The sequence below is a fragment of the Balaenoptera musculus genome, chromosome 14 (genome assembly GCF_009873245.2).
Source record: "Balaenoptera musculus isolate JJ_BM4_2016_0621 chromosome 14, mBalMus1.pri.v3, whole genome shotgun sequence".
NCBI classification, from domain to species: Eukaryota; Metazoa; Chordata; class Mammalia; order Artiodactyla; family Balaenopteridae; genus Balaenoptera; species Balaenoptera musculus.
In genome coordinates, this window is record NC_045798.1 from 63,466,097 (window position 1) to 63,486,424 (window position 20,328).

The 20,328-nt window shown below is 42.0% G+C and overlaps 1 protein-coding gene across 1 annotated transcript in view; it reads left to right on the forward strand.

Moving 5' to 3' along the window:
• The window catches only part of KATNAL2 (katanin catalytic subunit A1 like 2), a 38,149-nt gene extending 17,821 nt beyond the window's left edge, over positions 1–20,328 (forward strand). The window contains exons 10-14 of the mRNA XM_036874657.1: positions 898–989; positions 3,136–3,246; positions 18,378–18,540; positions 19,359–19,461; positions 19,973–20,328. Of these exons, the coding sequence (XP_036730552.1) occupies positions 898–989; positions 3,136–3,246; positions 18,378–18,540; positions 19,359–19,461; positions 19,973–20,112 (609 nt within the window). The 3' untranslated portion in view covers positions 20,113–20,328. The remainder of the gene's footprint in view (positions 1–897; positions 990–3,135; positions 3,247–18,377; positions 18,541–19,358; positions 19,462–19,972) is intronic.

Sequence of the window (20,328 nt, forward strand, 5' to 3'; positions counted from 1 at the left end):
TGTTGGGGACCCCGTGGAGTAATTTGGGGAGCAGAAAGGGCAAAATTCTTCAGCCTTGTTGCCCATGACTGGAACTCTGTCCTTTCTCTGCAATTCTTCCTTCTGAGAATAACCTTCTTATTGTCTCTAAGTGGTAAGGGAAAAAAATTATTAACTGATTTTATGTATTCCAAGGCTTTTGTGTCCATGTGGAACATGTTATTGGCAGGGGGTCTCAAGGGTTAACTAACAAATTAGCTAACAAACTAACTAACAAAGCTCAGGAACTGTGTTTTATCCTAAGCTCTCCCATTTATGATTAGTAACTTTTAAAAAATAAATTTATTTATTTTTATTTATTTATTTTTGGCTGCGTTGGGTCTTCGTTGCTGTGCGTGGGCTTTCTCTAGCTGTGGCGAGCGGGGGCTACTCTTCATTGCAGTGTGTGGGCTTCTCATTGCGGTAGCTTCGCTTGTGGCGGAGCACGGGCTCTAGGCGCGCAGGCTTCAGTAGTTGTGGCTCGCGGGCTCTAGAGTGCAGGCTCAGTAGTTGTGGCGCACGGGCTTAGTTGCTCCACGGCATGTGGGATCTTCCCGGACCAGGGATCGAACCCGTGTCCCCCTGCATTGGCAGGTGGATTCTTAAGCACTGCGCCACCAGGGAAATCCTATGATTAATAACCTTGAGCTAACCACTTATTCTCTCTGGCTCTAATTTTACCAAGTGATAAATGGAAATAATTGGACCATGGGGTAGTGCTAGGGAGAAGTAACTGTAACGATTATCAAGTTATTGTGAAATAACAAAGTGAAGCATAAATGCTTAATATTACAGCTATCCTAAGCTTTTAATCTCTGGGAGCATCTGAGAACTTTAAGTATATGAATTTGAACACGTGGTTGCTTTTCTCCCACCCAGGTGTTATTTGAACTTGCCCGCTATCACGCCCCCTCCACCATCTTCCTGGACGAGCTGGAGTCAGTGATGAGTCAGAGAGGCACGGCTCCTGGGTAACAGACAGGGTTTTTTTGGTCATCACTTCTCCCCTCTCGTAAGTGTGTTTGATGGTCGGAAGCCCATCGACATTTACCAGCAGAATGAGCCTATTAATAAGCCCACAGATTTTCTGCAGACACACGGAAAGGTCTTTAAATTAGATCCCGTTAACTCAATAGCTGATTTAAGTAGTTTTTATAACCGGAGGAAATGTCATCCTCCCTTCCCCCTTCCCCGCAGAGTGGATTTCAGGCCTGAAGATCACCCAGCCCCTGATCCCAGGCTGCCATAACCATCCTGCTGGCTCAAAATAGCCACCTGTGAACACCTCCCCTGGAGCCAGAGGGGCTGCCTGGGGGGAACGGGGCTGCCAAGGGCTAAGCCCTGAGAGGCAGCCCTGGACAAGGCGTGTGAGGCCAGGGAAGCCGCCACTTCTCTGTGACACCAGACTGTGGCTCAGCCAGACCGATTTTAAATATGTCACATATGTCACCTCTAAAGATTAAGTGTCCACTAATGTCCCCAGTAGGCAGAACACATCTCAGACTGTAATGAGGTTGTGTGTGTGTGTGTTTTAAGAACACCTTTCTGTCTTCATCAGAGGTGTTTTTCTTTGAAACTTTTTACTAAACTTGGTATCCCTGGCTTGAAAAAACAGCTCTCAGGGAAAACTCAACACAGCTGCATTTACTGATGGCCTCTAATGGTCTATCATCAAGGCAGAACTAATATTAATAAAAAGTAAACAACTATCTTGTTGGAAGTATAACTAGAATATAATTTATGAAATTTTACTTATTGAAAACCATTTTCCCAGCAGAGAAAAACGACCATCAAGGTGCACCCAAGATGCATGGGATTCATGCCGTTGATTGAAATGCACCTGTTTCTATGGCTTCATGGGTGCTAGTCAGCCCCAGGCTGGGCGCTCTGCCTCTCCAAAGGGGGCCTGGCAGGAACAGGCAACTGCACGGGGGCCTGGCTGGGAACCCACCAGGCCGCCCTAGTGGTCACTTCCCCTGCAAAGCCCTGTGCTCCTGGCCTGCCTCACTGCAGTGACACTCGCCCTTACATGCACTCTGCCCATCTCCATCCCCAGGGCCCTCCACAGCTTTGATTGAGCTACCTTGGAAACTCTTCATCTACCAGCCTTGAGCGTGTCAGTTTCCTTGTCTGGAAGTTAAACACTAAAACGAGAGTCTTCAAAGGATAAGGGAATAAGGGCAGGTGCTCTGAAGACTTTGGGGGTCATATTATGTTAAAAGAATAGTAATTATGTGTAAATGCTAGATAAATATATAACGATATTTATATTTATATTTCCTCTTAGATAGAAAGGGGCACAGTTGCTAAAAAACCCATAAGCCTAATTTGGGCTGCCACCATATACAGGCAGAGATGAGAAGCTGAAGGTCCTGTTGTGCTAGAAAGGCACTTTTTTGTCCTTTTAACTTGATCCACATGAGAGCCTCCCGGAGCCGGTCAGGACCTTGAGCCAATTTCGACTGTGCACATCCTATGGTGTAGTGAGAGCTCTTTCTTGGCAGGAGGGTCTCAGCAGTGGGGGTGGTGGGAAAATCGGAGGATGAATTTGCACAGAAAACTGCCTGTAATCTGCTGTGCAAGGAAAGCCTAGTTTCCATGTCATTATCTTGTCTCTTATTAGAAGAGAATGAAACATTGTGTTGTAGTTCATCTCTTCTTGGACAGTTTATATCCATACATTATACTAAAAGAAATAGTGTGTGTAAAATACTTTCATGCCTGCTATATAAATGAAAAGGATTATTCTCAATGAAGCCATTTTTTAAAAGGGTAAATGATACGGCAGGTCGACACAACCAGGCTGCCTTTTTTAATCTACTAGTGCCACTGTCTCCCCTTCGGTTATTTTATGGTTCATTGCCAACCTTTGGTTTTCTTTTCAATATCATCATTATATTCATTTACTTCCTTTCTGTTACTGTTTGAAAGTAGTACCAATTGCTTGTTTTCTCCAACCCTGGGATGAGTAGCTCCTGAGAATGCGGCAGGGAAGGGGTTAGTTGTCAGAAGGGAACCCGGTCTGCCGTCACTGAGTCCTTGCTATGAGTGTCACTCTGGTCATGGAAGCAAAGACTCTGCCTCTTGGGAGCATCTCACCTCCTCGTCTTTCTCTAGGGGAGAGCACGAAGGAAGCCTGCGGATGAAGACAGAGTTACTGGTGCAGATGGATGGGCTGGCTCGCTCCGAGGATCTCGTGTTTGTCTTAGCAGCCTCCAACCTGCCGTGGTAAGAGATCTAGAGAGTACATTCTGAATACATTTTCATGAGCCACTGAGTACAGATGAAGATATTATACTGAGCACTTCAGGAAAAGTCCTCTTGTTTGGTTCCAGCCCCGGAAGATTAAGCTGAAGGCTTTCCTGGTCAAGTCCTCAATCCTTGCTACTTGTACCGTGAAAGAATCTGCCTGAACAGAAGGAACATAGGTCAGGGCTACCACTGACAATATTTAAAATGGACATTCTGAGTTTAAAGCCAAATTATTAACTGTGTTTAAGCAGGGGTTTGGCAGAGAACTGTAAAATGCTAAAATCTGCAGGACTCAAAGAATATTCCAGAAATAATATGTTTGGATTTTAACAGTGTTAAAATTAACCTTTAAGTTAGGAGGAGAATCTTTACCTTAATGTTGTGCAGTAAATAGGAAGCTAAATAATATCTAATTGAAAATATAATCTACTCTCAGAGTCTGTTATTCAGACTGTATCCCAGAGTGGTTTAAGACCAATTCTAGAAGCAGAATTGGGAAATAAGAGCTGTTGACTAGAGAAAAATAATATCTGCTTGGAGAGAATATTTTAAAAAATAATTATAATCCCTTTATAGTTCCAAGAATATTTTCACATACCTTGTTTCTTTTGAGCTGCAGATGAGACAGGAGACAGATAAGGAAATGATGCTCTTGCCATTCGCAGAGGGGGTACCAAGGTCAAGGGAGGTCAGTCCACCCAAAGTCAACATCCTATTTGCAGCAGAGCTGGGACTCATGACACTCTTCCCCTTCCCCCTACCTCGTCCATTTCTGTTGCTACATTCCAAGGTGAAAAGAGACACCCTTCTGCTCGGGCACGCTGCTCACCTAGGCTCCCGAAGAAGAAGTCACTGGCAAGGGATGATGACGTTCATGTGTAGTCTGTTATTTTAACTACATTCATAATTCCAACCCAGCTTCAACTCTTCTCAAAGTTATGAGATTTTTCTAATGTGCTAAGGTGATCAGCATCTTACATTGTGAAGAGAGGGGTGTTTACACACAATGTTAAAGTTGAATCCAAACAGAGAACCATCATTTAAATGTGGCTGTGAAATCCTTTAGAGAAAGAATCTCCATTCCTTCACCTGTTTGAAACAGGGCTGATCATAACCTCTTTACTTATGACCCAGGGGGACTGTGAGAGTCAGCTGAGGAGGGTGGGTGAAAACTGGACAGCTTCGTGCACGGCTCCGGGAAGGGCTGTGCCCCCAGGGAGGAATAGAGAGCCCTTACCTCCCAGCGAAACCTAGGACTTGGCTGAGGAGGTTATAGTGCTGCCGCAGTTTCCTTAAGGTGATCAGTTTTTGGTAAACCTCACTAAAATGGTTCAGAGAGGAAAAACAAAAACTAGTAAGCAATCAAAAATAAAGAAGCCTAGAAGGGTTTTTCTGAAAGAATTGCCTCTCATCATGTCAAATGGCAAATGCATATGTGCTTCTGAGCTCGGATTCCTAGACATCACAGATTGCATCCTTTCAGCATATCTGGGAACCGGTAAGTCCTATCCATTCTTGAACATCGCTGGGTTTAAAATAAAACTTTTTATGATGAAAAATTCTAGACAAACACTAAAGAGAAAAGAGCACAATGAACCCACCATTTCCTAGTTTCCATAACTAACATCTTGCCCAATTGATTTAATCTATTGCTGCCTCCTCTCTTGTTTTGCCACAATATTTTAAACTGTATCCTAGATTCTCATGTTATTTCTCACATATATATACTTCAGCATATATCTTAAAAAAAAAAGGACATTTTCTTACATTATCACAGTGTCATTGTCAACCCCAACAAAATTAACAGTAATTGCTCAGTATCCTCTAACACCCAGTTTATATTCAGATTTCCCATATTGTTCCAAAAATGTCTTTTTACAATTGGTTTACTGAACTGGTAACCAAACAAGATTTGCATTTTGTAATTGGTTGTTCTCTTAAGTATCTTTTAATCTAGAACAGACTCCCTCTTTTTTTTCCCCCACTTGTTATTGACTTGATTGCTAGGGAGGTTGTCCTGCAGAGTCTAAACTTTCTGGATGTGGCTCATTGTACGCTCACGGTAATATTTAGCTAGTTCTTCTTACCCTTATAATTACTCTAGACTAAAAGTTAGATTGATTAGATTCAATTCAGGATCAATATAATTTTTTGGCGACATACTTCACACGTGATGCTGAGTACATCACATTGCATCGCATGCAGAAGTATGTAGTGCCCTGTTGTCCCGCCTGTGGTGGTACCAAGATTGATCAGTGGGTTCAGGTGTGTCAGCCAGGTTCCTCTGCTCTATAGTTCCCATCAATGGTTGCAGCATCCACTGATGATCTCTGCCTGAATCACTTATTTCACTAGAGGTGTGATTCTATCATTCCTTCTGATTGATAGCTGGAATTATTCTCTACCATAGAACTTTCCCCCATCCAATAGGGTTATTTGGTTACCCTGAAATGTAGTTCATACTTGAAAATCAGCATTCGTTCTCTTTGATTTTTAGAGTCATGAGTTGTGCCCTAGCAACCTCCAGTGGTAACCAGTGAGTCAGTCTCCCTCCCTCCCTCTCTCTCTCTCACTATGATCTCATGACTTGTTTGGTATAACATCATTAGGTTTTTTTTTACAGCTTTATTGAGATATCGCTCACATACCATACAATTCACCATTTAATGTGTACAATTCAATGGTTTTAGCTATATTTATATTTATATGATTATACAGCCGTCACCACAATCAATTTTAGAACATTTTTCTTTACCCTGAAAAGAAACCCTGTACCCATTAGCAGTCATCCCCATCTCCTACCCCCAGCACTAACCAACCACTAATCTATTTTCTGTTTCTATAGATTTGCCTACTTTTGTACCTATGAGTGGAATTATTATGGTAACTCTATGTTTAATTGAGGAATGACCAATCTGTTTTCCAAAGTGGCTGCACCATTTTACATTCTTACTAGCCATGGATGAAGGTTCCAATTTCGTCACATCCTCATCAACACTTGATATTCTCTGTCGTTTTGATTATAGTCATCCTAGTGGATGAGCAGTGGTATCTCCTCTCTTTGATTTGCATTTCCATGATGACTAGTGATATTGAGCATCTTTTCATGTACTTATTGGCCAATTGCATATCTTCTTTGGTGAAATGTCTTTTCAAATCCTTTGTCCGTTTTTAAGTTATTGAGTTATAAGATTTGTTTCATCTTCTATCAGATTTGTAGATATTTTCTTCTGGTCTGTGGCCACTAATCTGTCTTCCCTCCCTCCCTCCCTCCCTCCCTCTCTGAATTTTTTGTTCCTCTTTCTCTCTTGCCTTTGCTAAACTTCCCATGTCTGTCCCATTTCCCAAGCCCCGAGCCTTTCAGAAGACCCTGTAACTGGTTTTTATAGAGCAGCGCTAATAGAAATATAATGTGAGGCACACATACTTAAAAAATTTCTAGTAGCCACATTAAAAATTATCAAAAGAAACAGATAAAATGCAATTTTGATAACATTTTATTTAACCCAGTATATCTAAAATACTATCATTTACATATATAATCAATATAAAAATTATTGTGATATTTTACATTCTTTTTTTCATACTAAATCTTTGAAATCCAATGTACACTTTATACTTAGGGCATGCTTCAGTTTGGACTAGGCTTGTTTCAAGTGCCCAGTAGCCACATGTGGTTGGTAGCTACTGTACTGGACAGCACAGATCCGGAGACTGATTGTCAGCCCCCATGCTGCTGTGGCAGAGATTGATAACTGCCTCCCAATATTTACTTCATCCTTCTACTTTCATAATAGAACCCCAACTTTTGGATTCTATTTCTTAGCCTCCCCTTCTGTTAGGTGTGGCAGGGCCAAGCTTCTTTGTCATTTGCACAAGATGACCCAGGCTCAATTTGAATATTCTGCTCCAGACCTGGAATCAGCCATTGATTCACAGAGCCCTGGTTCCCTTTAATGGGAAATACTATTTAGAGATCACAGTCTCACAGTTATGGGTGTTCCTTGCTACTGGATTATCATAGCTTCTTGGCCCTTTGATTGGGCAGAGCTAGGAAATACACACCTAGTTTTAAAAAGAGGCAAAGGATGAGTTCATACTAATATTTACCACTCAAATTTAAGATTACAAGGTTTTTAGTTAAATTATTTGATTTTATATTTGTGTCTTTTCTCTAATTGTGAAAATTTTAGTTTTTAACAACATTAATATAATTGCTATTCACTTTATCCTAATATGTAGATATATTTTATATTTGTGTCTATAACAGAATTTTCAGTAATAATACCAAACCTATCATAACAGTAACATTTTGATGAAGAAAATGGTACAGACCTGGCATAACTAAGATGCAAGAGCTAATTCTGGGTTTCTCATCGTCAGCACTCTTGACATTTGGGGCCAGAGAATTCTCTGCTGTGGGGCCTCCTGCGCGCTGTACCATGCTGAGCGACATCCTTGGTCTCTCCCCGCTAGACGCTGGTAGCATCGCCCCCAGTTGTGACCGCCAAAATAGGTCTCCAGACATTGCCAGATGTTCCCCAGGGAGGGGGGCAAAATCACCCCCGGCTGAGGCTCACTGGACTAATGGAAGGAATGACAGACATTATTTAGAGACAAACTGTCACATCCTCCACAAACTCTCAAGTTTTTTTTAAGAACTCCATAAAATAACTGAACTTGGTTTACTTACACAAAAGGTGGCATATTATAGAAATTGTTCTGTGTTTTTATTTTTTCCATAACAAAATGTTCTGGAGATCTTTCCAAATAAGTACAGAAAGTTCTCCCTCCTTCCCTTTGTAGCTGCGTGTATTCCATCTTGTTCATATGATAATCTATCCCAATCACCTACTGATGGGCATTTGGGCTGTTGCTACTCTTTTGCTCTTATAAATAATGTTGCAATGAGTAGTGGTGTGCGTATATCTCTTTGCGTGTTTGCCAGTGTATCTTTGGGGAAGGTTCCTGGAAGTAGAATTGCTGGGTCAAAGGGTTAATGTGCATGAAATTATAGTAGAGATTGCCAAATTTCCCTCCATAGAGGTTGTACATTTTGTATTCCCACCAGTGTCCTGCTTTCTTTACTTAACATTATAGTAAGAACATTTCCAACGTCATTAAATAATCCTTGAAAATGGCTGCCCAAAATTCCCACATGTGACTATACCACAATTTAGTTAATCATTCCTTTCCTGTTGAACATAAAGGATGCTCCCAACTTTCTCTATTATAGATAACACTGAAATGAACTTCCTTGAATAAAAATCTTTGACCAAAATCTAGTTATTTCTTGAGTACAGATTTCTGGAAGTAGGATTGCTGTATGAAAGGGCATAGATTCTTTTTTAAGTATTTTGCTACATATTGTCCAAGTCCTTAAATTAGGAAATAGTATATTTTTATCAAGAATATTGGGACAGACCTTTATTTTGGCTTCAGGGTCCTAGATGAGGGAATAAACTTAGCTGATTCAAGCAATCTATGCTTGTTGGGGAAATAACTAAATTATACCAAACTATGTAAAAACCCAGTCGTAAAATCCCCAAAGAAATTCTTTACGGTTGGTTAGTGGTATTTCTTATCTGCAGCATCTTCCAGGGCACTAGGCTTGTTCCAGGGCATCTGCTGCTTGTTAACTTATCATCACTTTCCCTAGACAAATCCATTCTGTCTCAAAGGGCTAGTCGTTTTCTCCCTTCTCAGCAGTGAGGTGGCATGCAGCATCTTGGTTTATTCAGTGCTTCTCCTCCGAGGAGCTCCTTCCTTGATCTGTAGCATCACAAAGGACAAGAAGGAAGCAAGAAATAATAGCTCATCTGTGTCATTTGATGTGTAAATTAGCAACGAGAAGAATAACGAATGTTGCATATTTAATATTACCACTTAAAGTAATAGCCATGGAAGAAATGTTTAACAAGCACAGTTAGGGCTAATTTGACCCGCCTCGATTGTTGAGTATTCACAAACTCAGGCCTAGGAGTCCAGAGGGAAACAAAATACTGAACAGGGCTATTAAGGCAAATGACATCTTTAGATGTCTATTAAACTTGATGATAGTTCGTACAAAGAAGGTATAAAAATTGTATGTGTGAAGCATGTTGAAACTCATCTTTTCCTTGTTATTTGCAAAAGGGCTAGACATTTCACTATCCCTTTTAAAAATCATCCACCTGGTATGACCACACTCTGGATTAAAAAAAAAAATCTTAATATGTAAAGAAAGCATAAGATCCTAGAGATTCTGGCACTGGGAATGTGCAAGGATGTACCCATGTATACTGACTTCTTCCCATATGGGCTCTCTCCTGTCTGGCTTGAGATTCCTATAGACCTGTATACATGTGATTGAAGCGGTCAGCAGACATAACCCTGGGTTTTTCCGCAGTAGCTCCATGTGTCTCCTGGGCTCTAGGGAGAAGTTGTGCTCTCTGAGGTCCTACCTTTTGGCCTCGTGCCTTGACTATCATTACCCTCTAGATCAACATTTCTCCAAGAATGGTTTCCCACAGGTCATTATCCAAAAAATGGGATCTAGTGGGATCTAATTTAACTCAGAGATACTGAGTTACAGTTAAACTGATTTCCACCCTGGCAGGACTTCTCAGTGCCTTTAAGGTGCTATTGTGTGTTGTGACTCTCCAAGAAAAGCTATGAGAAAGCAGTACATTCCATATTTATTTGACCCCAGAATCCCTTCCTTAAGGAGCGTCTCATAAGACCAATGTTCTATTTGAAAACCTTTCGGGAAACCGTGGTTAGCATTAACTCACTCTGATCTGATAATTGCATCTTTCATTGCAATAGCATTCAATCATGCTTTCAGGCTTTTAAAATCTTCTATCATTTTAAAAAAGGGACAGCAGGCCCCAAATGAAGTCACTTGTTCTAAGCCCACATCATCAAACCGAGACTCAATACTTAACCTAATAGCAGTTTCAATCTCTCCCAGGAATGTAATCTTAACCAGTCAGTCTGGAATTACCTGGTTAGTACTAGTGAGGTAATCCACTGGATAGACTCTGCTGTTCCCCAAAAGAAGGTGACCTTACCCAAAACAATCCACTCTTTGCTCATAACTTTCTTGTTGCATCTCCTTCTGCCTATAAAACATCTTCCATTTTGTACGTGTCTTCAGAGCTCCTTTCTGTTTGCTAGATGGGATGCTCCTGGTTTCCTGAATCATTGAACAAAGCCAATTAGATCTTTATATTTACTCATTTGAATTTTGTTTTTTAGCAATAGTATGTCCGTGCCTACCAGTGGTCAGATTGCTTTGCTTGAAATTTCTTCTCTCCATACAAAGCTTCACTAACCTGTGCAATGATATCAAGTTCATGATCCTCCATATGTGGTTGATGGGTGATTCTGACACAACCAGGAAAAAAGTGTGTGGTGCAGGATTTGGTAGGTGCAGCGGGGCAGACACAGGACTGCCTGGGCAGGAGGTTACTAGGAGTAACCTTGCCCTTGCCCCATTCACACCTTCTCAGTTTGTTTGGTTTCATCAGACATAAATTGATTTCAGCCTGGCCTACTGTGGCATTACTTTATCTTAACAGGGTGCAGGTTGACATGTGAACTGTAATTCTAAAACCAAATTTTAAAAAGTATAAAATTAACATAACCATTTTATAGAAAATTTGAGAATTAGGGGTAAACTACTCATAATTTCACCACTGTGACATAAGTATTATCATCTTTGTATACACCCTAATGGTGAAGATGGTTTGGTTATTTGCTATCATTTGTTGCCTTTGTATCCTTCTGTGGTAATCTTTTTCCCCCAAGAGGGAAATCATTTTCACCATTTTGGCTATTTAGAAAAATAATACATGTTCATTATAAAAATCATATTTTATATGCTTTGGTGTTGCTTGAAAGTGCACAGTCCCCTATAACTGTACACACAGACACCACCCCACGCCCCACACACAGAAACACATGTGAACGTTCATGGATACGTATTATTTTGTTCAATGGCCTGTTTTTTTCTTTCACTTAATACATTGCGGACAACTTTGAAAATCTACCTAATTCCATATAGAATCCCACATATGAGTGGGCCATAATTTATTTGACTTTTCTTTTTCTTGAGGGTTTTAATATGGCACCAGCGCATTGGACCAAGCTCCTTCCACCATGACTCCCAGCACAGACACTCAGTGGGGGGCAGTTTTCCCTTTGACGTTTTAGCTGGAGCAGGGCAGGTATTATCAAAAAGGCTTTGTGTCCTGGTGGACCTCCTCTTCCCAGTCCTTTGTTAGAGAGAATGAGCTTTTCTTGAGGCTTCTGTCTGTGCCTGTTAGCAGTTTGTCAGTGGGCTTCTCCAGCGCCCCGTGTGGGAGGTCTGAGGGAGGCAAAACAGAAACCTGAGAACACTGCTGTGTCGTTCCGCATGTCCCCTGCTCCCTAGCCCCTCGTCCTCCTCCTTTCCAGTGTCTTCCTATGTTTAGATGCTGTATTACATGCAGTGAATTTTAGTAGTAGTGGTTGGACTAGAGAAGGGTGGGCTACTCCATCTTGGCCAGAAGCGAGTCTCTCTCATATTTTTGATTCCCTCTTTTATCATTTTATACATCTTAAACACAATTATTTTATCGTCTGTATCAGTGGAGTTTAATTCTGTTCTTAGTTTCTTCTGCAGACTCTCATTCTTGGTGGTTCGTTATATGTTTCAGAATTTTGGATGGTGAGCTTACATTTAGTGAGGGGAACTCTATCTGTGAGAGTCTTACACGTGTCCTTTCACAGAAAATTTATGTCTGACTGTGTCAGGCTTTGGACAACTGTAAGCTAATTTCTTAGCATAGGGTTTCTTCATCCATCCATGCCAGTGAGGGTAGGTTGGATTCTGAATTATCAGTGAAGACTTTTTCCCACCCCAAAGTATAAGACAAATTCCCTTGGTTCTTTCCATTGCTAGTGGGGAGATTTTTCTAACCCATCCTTGCATAGAGGATGGGCCATCTGGTTTTTTGTTTTACGTGATGGGCCTTGTTTCTACCTACCATCTTGAATGGGCCCAAGGCCTTCTGTGCTCTGCCACAGGTAGACTTTAAAATCCAAACTTTTTTTGTAACTAAGAGGCAAACACTCAGCCACAGCTTCAATTTCAGCTGCCCAGTCTTGATTTTTGGCTTCCTCTTTATTTTTAGGGCTTGAGAATTTTGCTGCTTCCTGTGGACTCATTTGTTGTGTATACCAAAAGTGTTTCCTATAATTCACCAAGCTTTTAAAGTGGCTTTATAACAAGAGATTTCTGAATATCTAGTTCATCATTTTGCTGGAAAAAGAAGATTCCCATTTCTTCTCTCAATTATTGATCATAAATTTTCTCGCAAGAGTAATAGGAATGTATCTCCTTGTTGGTATTGTAGTAACTCGAAGTAATTGTCATTCTTTAGTATAAATATGTGATGCTCTTACCCTAACATCAGTAGGGCACAGACTGAACTGATGGCTCTCCTGTTGGATCCCCTTGTCTCTTGCTTGTGAGCTCACTCTTCAGAATGAGAAGTGCAGTCTCTGGAGATGAGAGGCCCCCTATGGAGACTACATCTTTCACCTCATCTTCAAAAGCACTGCCCAGCCAAGTGAGTTGAATAAATCATCCCTTTAAATCATCATTTCCTTTTTTTTTTTTACTAAAGATGAAAATAGAATGCTTTATTCCCAAGTTGATGCTTGTTTTCTCTGTTAATTCGAACAAAGGATGCTTATAAAATGCTAATTTTCAACAAAGCAGATTTACCTTCATAAATAAAGACTGGGCTTTAAGGAAGCAGATCACTTACATGAAGCCAGTAGCCCTGAACTGAAAGTTTATTCATTCACTCAAGTAGTATCTATTGAGTACCTACTGTGAGTATTCTGCATGATGGAAGGAGGGTGAACCCAAGACACATGGTCCATGATCCTTGGCCTCCAGAGGCTGGCTGTCTGATGGGACAATGGGTGAGATGTAAACGCAAATAACTAAGAAGTGAGGATACAGCCAGCCACGTGGCTGGTACAGACAATAAGTAGAATAAAATTATATCGGGAAGAGGCCATTTCTGATTAAAGATATTTAAAAGAAAAGGGGGTAGAGAGCACTTGAACTGGACCTGTGAAAAGGACCTGGCTCTTGGTAGACAAACTGGAAGTTCCAAGTAAAGAAAATGACCTGAGTACATGCTCAACTAGGATGGCAAAAATGTAGATTCAGATAACGGCCAACAGAGCAGTTTGGCCCAAGTGGGAAGTGTAGGTAGGAGTCAACTTACGCAGAGCTCAGTGCAGGAGACAAAGTAAACTTCAGTGCTTTATTCATTGACTCCCTGTCATCTACCAAAGAATACAGTTCCTGAATCTGCTTTTCAAGGATTGCCACGATCTCTGACTTCATGTTGGTTATGGACATACTGCAAAGACTTTGCCTACAAAACTGAAGGTTGCTTTTCTCTTATCACACTGAGATGGTTTGAACTTAATGTTTTCACTATGGAATGAACAAACTAGAATTATGTTTGATTTCCAAATTCTGTAAAATTTGGAATGGTCATTATCCCAGGAACAACACAGTTTAACAGGGGAGACAGGCCAAGGGCTGAGGAAGGGCCCGGAAGATTTGGCGCGGGAGCCCAGATGCTCAGGTGCAAGGCCTCGTGGCCCATGCAAGCTGTCTAGGTGACCAGTGGGCGCTGCCACCTTGTATATAGCAGTGGGCACCGGTCCAGTGGCCAGGCTGTGAGGTCTGTGAGCCCTCACTGTGTCACAGTCACTCTTGCTGGTTGCTTTTGACCTTCGAGGTGATGGAAGTACCAAATGACCAAGATAAAGGAGATGTGAGAACAGGATAACTTGGGTGTAAAAATCAAAATGTAGCAGCTAAAGGGAGTGTTTTCTGGTTGCTGCAGGTTAAATTTTTTCACATAAATATATTGGCATAAAGAATGATTCCTGGGTACATTCCATTTGTCCTTTGTTTCCTCCCTTGTATGATTATATTATTATTGATGTCATTAAAAGTGCATTAATCAGGCTTGGCTGTCAGAGAGTTGCACTTATTTTGTGCCCACAAGCAGTTTTGAGGTAAATCTCTTGCTTTAGGGCATTAGCTGATCAATACAATCATCTATAGTGAGGGATTGTTTTCCCACCTCCCTCTGCCTGCCTGCATTTTCCTAGGGCATTCGGGGATCTGGTCTTCCTTTCAATAAGAAGTCCCCCTGGCTTGGATGAAGAGACCAGAGGTGCTCCCACCAAAGAGCCTTCCTTCTGCAGCCCCTGCCCTTTCAGGAGGGGCAGCTGGTCCAAGGAAAGGCCTTGGGGGAAATAGGGCAACTGCTCATCAACCCAGCACTGCCATTTCCCCAGCTTATTCTCTCTTCCTTCCTAGTTTTAGCTTCAGGTTCCCAAGTCTTATTTTACTGTTAAAGTTTACAGGACCAACATTCCTGCAGTCCAAGGCCCAAACCTCCCAGTTATTGCCTATTATTTACATTGAAGTAGGGAGTTTGTCATATTCATTTCTGTGTATCGGAGACTCAGCAGTGACAGTACACTTGGCGGGTGGGCAATGTTGCTGGACCAAATTCCTAAATGTGAGTCTAATGGTTTCTCTTCTCTGTATCTCCCTGACCACCCCCGTCCTTTTGTCCCCCCTCACTCACCTCCTCCTGCCACTAATCGAGGCCCAGCTCTCTGCTACCTGTCAAAAACAGCTCTGAATTTACTCAGACATATCAGGTATTCAGTCAAGTTTATCTTCTTGGAGGCACATCTTCCAGAGCCTTCTCACCTTCTCCAAAATGAGCAGATTGTCTTCTGCACCCTAGGCGCCCCCCCACCTCCCGCGTCATCCTGGAGGTTTCCTTCTCTCTCTATGTCAGACACTCCGTTTCTTGGAGCCCATGTGGCCCTTTGGTTTGGTTTCTCTCTCAGTTTGGTCCTCCAGTACTTTCCCGATAAAGGGTACATGGGAGGTAATATTTTTTAGGCTCTGCATATTGAAAATGTCTTTATTCTATCCTCCCACTTAATTGATGGTTTGATCAAGATACAGATTTCTACACTGGAAATTATTTTTCCTGAACTTCCCTGGTGGCGCAGTGCTTAAGAATACACCTGCCAATGCAGGGGACACGGGTTCGATCCCTGGTCCAGGAAGATCCCACGTGCTGCGGAGCAACTAAGCCTGTGCGCCACAACTACTGAGCCTGCGCTCTAGAGCCCACAAGCCACAACTACTGAAAGCCGCGTGCCCTAGAGCCTGCGCGCCGCAACTACTGAGCCCACGTGCCACAACTGCTGAAGCCCGCGTGCTCAGAGCCTGTGCTTTGCAACAAGAGAAGCCACTGCAATGAGAAGCCTGCGCACCACAATGAAGAGTAGCCCCTGCTCGCCGCAACTAGAGAAAGCCCACGCGCAGCAACAAAGACCCAACACAGCCAAAAATAAAAATAAATAAAATAGTTATAAAAAATTATTCTTCCTCAGAATTTTGAAGGCATTGCTCTATTTTCTTTTAATATCTCACATTGATGATGAGAAATCTTATTCTCCATTCATTGGATGCAACCTGTTTTTCCTCTCTGGAAGCTTTTATGATCCTCTGTTCGTTCTCAGTGTTCTGAGATTTCACCGTGATGTGACTTGGGGTCTCCCTGCTGTTACTGTGCTAGTATCAGGCCAGTTACTGAGGCACAGTCTCCAGAGTCTCACTGTTTGGGTTCAAGTCCAGGGCCGCCATTCACTAGCTTTGACCTCAGGCAAGCTACTCGACCTCTATGCCTCAGTTTCCTCATCTTAAATGAAGATATTACCTACCTCCTAGGTAGGTTCTGAGAATTAATTAATATCTGGAAAATGCTTGAAACAGTACCTGCCACCTGGTGAGTGCTATTTAAGCACTAGCTTTTATTAATATTTCAAACGTAAAAAATAATTTCCTAGAGCTCTGCAAAGTTCCCTTGACCCTGTGTCTGGAATATAAATGTTGGCCCTGAGAGGGGGCGTGGTTGTGCACGTGGCTGTCTCTGATGAGATGAATTTCAACAGGGTGAAGCTGATAAAGAACAAAGCAAATGCGAAAAAGAAATAGGTAATTGTTATTGCCGGGAAAGCAGCCCTGGAGTGGATTCTCAGCTCAGGACGGGAGGAATAATAGGTAAAGAAAAGACACAATCTTTTAAGAAACCTGGTCGCTCCAGTTTAGGATTCAGATATGCTCCCTGGAAGGGTATTTTCATGTTTTCAATTTAAAAGGAAATATCATGACATAGATTCAGAGTAAGAAAAAAGGGAGGGTGCTTTGGAAATTCTCGGTGTCTTTATGAGTGAGAAAATCTGGTGGTGATGTTTTCATTGTTACTCTTTATTATCGGCTAAGCCAGACCAACACACAGGCATTTCCTAATTTCTGTGCTAGAAAATCAGAGAGATATTTCCCTCCCGTCTAGGAGCTTGAAATTTTAACATAAAAAGAGTTCACAAACTCACACTCAAAAATGATCTGTTTTTAATAGGAATGGTAACTCAAGGTAACCAAAGAGCCCCAGTTAATGAGGGAAAGCTCTACTTTACATAATAATTCTAAATAATCATTTGGAATGGAAAAAAGTTTTAAATCACCATTTTGCACCACTCTCATGAAACAGTTGATTCAAAGATCATCAACAGATGCTAAAACCACTAGTTGAAAGGAATGGGGAAAGGGGTATTCACATGGTGCCAAAGTACTGTATGTAGAATATTTACTCCTTACAAAGAGATGCTTGAGGGACCGTCCAATGAAGAGAGCTGTGGTCACCAGATGATCTCAGTAATTAAACATCACATCACTAGCAGTGAGACACACCAACATTGGATTCCAATGTAATGAATGCGAAAACATATTATCTATGAAATATACTTGCCAAAAATGTTTATCCTGATTCTGATTAAGCTTTGAGGTCTAACTTCCGTCTTGGAGGACAGGGGATACAGGAACCAGTTACATGATACCATGAGGAAAACATCAGATGAATCCAGAATGTGGGACATTGTACAGCTAGCCTTACCTATTCAAAAAGGGGCCAAGGCAAGGAGACTGCTTTGGATTACAAGAGATTTAAGAGACATAATCATATGTAGTGCATAATCCTTGATTGAATGTTGGTTGGGAAAACTTTGAGAGATATTTTGGGGGTGATTGGAGAGATTTTAATATGGAATGGGCATTAGACATATTATTCAATCTGTGTTAATTCTGTTAGTGTCATAATGGTATTCTAGTTATATAAGGAAATGTCCCTTTTTTGGGAAATGCATACTGAAGCATTTGGGGGTGGGGTTTCATGATGTAATTTACATTGAAATAATTTAACAAGAATAGGTAAATATATATGAAGCAGATACGGCAAAATGTTAACTGTTGTTGAATCAAGATGGTAGGTATGTGGATATTTGTTGTTTTAGTCTACTTTTCTATTTGCTTGAAATTTTTATATTAAGAAATATAAGGAAATGGCCTGCAGATGCAAACTTGCATAAACCTGGCCTGATAGTGTTTTGGGAGGCCAGGAATGAGTGTTTCAAAGGGCCACATTTGCACTGGGCGCCCAGGAAGGAGCATTTGCACTTTACTTCACCAGAGCAATGGGGTGAGATAGTCATTCAGTCCAGAATATATGAGAGTTTTGGAAGAATTAGCATACTTCCCAGAGTGCCCAAGTTATGTCAGGAATAGTGTACTCATTGGCAGGATCAGGTTGAATAATTGATGTTACAACTGCAGTGGAAATGCTCGTTTGGTTGTTGTTAACTGGATTTATTCCCCCTCAAATTAAGTCACCTAAAATTACCTCCTTCACATGAGGTATTTGGGGGATGTATTTTTTCTTTCTCTTTTTCTTCCTTCCTTCCTTCCTTCCTCCCTCCCTATCTCTTTCTTTTTTTCTTCTTTTTAACCATTTGTTTCTCCCAGACAACATGAAGTAATGGTCCTATCCACTCAGACACAGATGTAGAGTAACAGTTAAGATGCAGGATTGGTTCCTGCTAAATTTGTTCTTCAAATATAGTTGTTGCTTAAGAAGTGAGTTACTGCCCCAACCAGTTCCTTTGTTTTGGACGTGACTCAGGGAGCTAGACTGTGCCATGTTGCGGCGCCTGGAGAAGAGGATTCTGGTGGACCTCCCGAGCCAGGAGGCCAGGCAGGCCATGATCCACCACTGGCTGCCCCCCGTGAGCAGGGGCAGCGCCCTGGAGCTGCGCGCGGAGCTGGAGTACAGCCTGCTGAGCCGGGTGAGCTGCCTGGGGAGGCGCCTCGGCCGAGGGGCCGCCCCGTGACCGTCTTCTCAGCAGGGTCTTCTCAGCTGTTCGGAGCCTTGAGTCACTTAGAAAAGATCCAAGCTGCCCCAACAATGCAACAGGCCTCTCCTTCATGAAAGACCGAGCTCTTTGTCCCTCGGAAACATTCAAGCAGAGAGAGAGATGTGATAAAGTGGAAATAGCATAGGGTTTAGACTCAGAGGACCTACGGTCAGATTCTGGCCCTGCCACTTATTAGCTGTGTGCCATCAAGGAAGTCACTTCCTCTCTGAGCCTCAGCTTCTTTATCTGTGAAATGGGTAACAGGCCACAGAGGATTACTGTGATGATTAAATGCAAGTCTTTCACAAAAGGAAAAGCATGTTACCCCCATGCCCACTGGTGTCATTGCCTCCTTGAGGACACCTGAATGTGATGTTCTCTGAGGTTCCTTAAAGGCAGGTTATAATCCTATTTACAAGAACAAAAGTGTCTACCAAATTTTGCCATCCTTGAATTTGGGCACAAGGGCCCCAGTAGGCTGGCTTGGGTGGGCCAGTTGTCACCAGCATCTCACCACCTATGTTTGGGTGGTGTTAGGAAGTTGTTTGTTGCCCAAATCCTTAGGTTATCCAAACACGTTAGCAGCCTCTCTCCCCCTAAAAACTATTTATCTGGGAATCTATATAGTGTCCATGGGTGACAGATACAGAATCCAAACAGGGGCTGTGACACCCCATCCTGCCTGTAAGAATGGAACCACCACCAGCATTCTGCCTGCTGCCTAATGGCTGGGTTTGCGGCTGTTTCAGGAGATGGAGGGCTACTCGGGCTCGGACATCAAGCTAGTCTGCAGGGAAGCAGCCATGCGGCCTGTGAGGAAGATCTTCAATGCCCTTGAAACTCAGCAGTCAGGTATGGTGAGGATGACAGCCAAGGTGCTCTGGGAGAGAAATTTGTTTTTAAAAATGGGGCTTTCACCAGCAGGTGGCGCCTTGCCCCTGTTCTTTGTGGCTTGTTAACTTGGCACTCATTCTTTGGTCAAAAATCCTCCTCCTGCACCCAACTCCTTCCTCCTCTGCTGTTCTGTTTCGGATCAACTTTGCCCCCAGATGATAAACTCTTTAGGGCTCGGGCTTTTATTTCCCTGGCACACTATGTTGGGCTGGATCCATTTGTGGCACTATATAAATGTTAAATAATACTTTATAATGATACATTTAAGTCACATTTTGTGTATGGGCTTCAGGGGCTGAGTTGCACATTAAAGACTTTTTTCCCCAGCCCTCTTTAGTCTTGCCTGTTGCTGCATTAACCATTAAGAATGCTGCATTATGCATTGCCTTGAAAGAAGGTCTATCAGTGTTTCAAGAGCATAGATCACCATTAGGTAGACTGTTGTGCTGTTCCCCTTGTTTTTATCTAGAGAGCAGCAGTTTACCTGGGATCCAGCTGGATACAGTGACCACTGCTGACTTTTTGGATGTGCTAGCCCACACCAAGCCTTCAGCAAAAAATCTGACTCAGAGATACTCAGCCTGGCAAAGTGAGTTCGAGTCTGTGTGAAATCACATTTACCCTGACTTGGCCACAAAGACAACTACAGAGGCCTCCTTGTTAATTAGTGTAAGTGGAAGAACATTATGCTTGGAATAGAAAACAGAAAATTATTCTTGAAGACTGGATTTGGACAACTGTACCATTTTGGAAATATATATTTTCATGGTCGATGTCAGCAAAATATTGAAGATTCCAATTACAGGTATGTGTGCTATGAGGTCT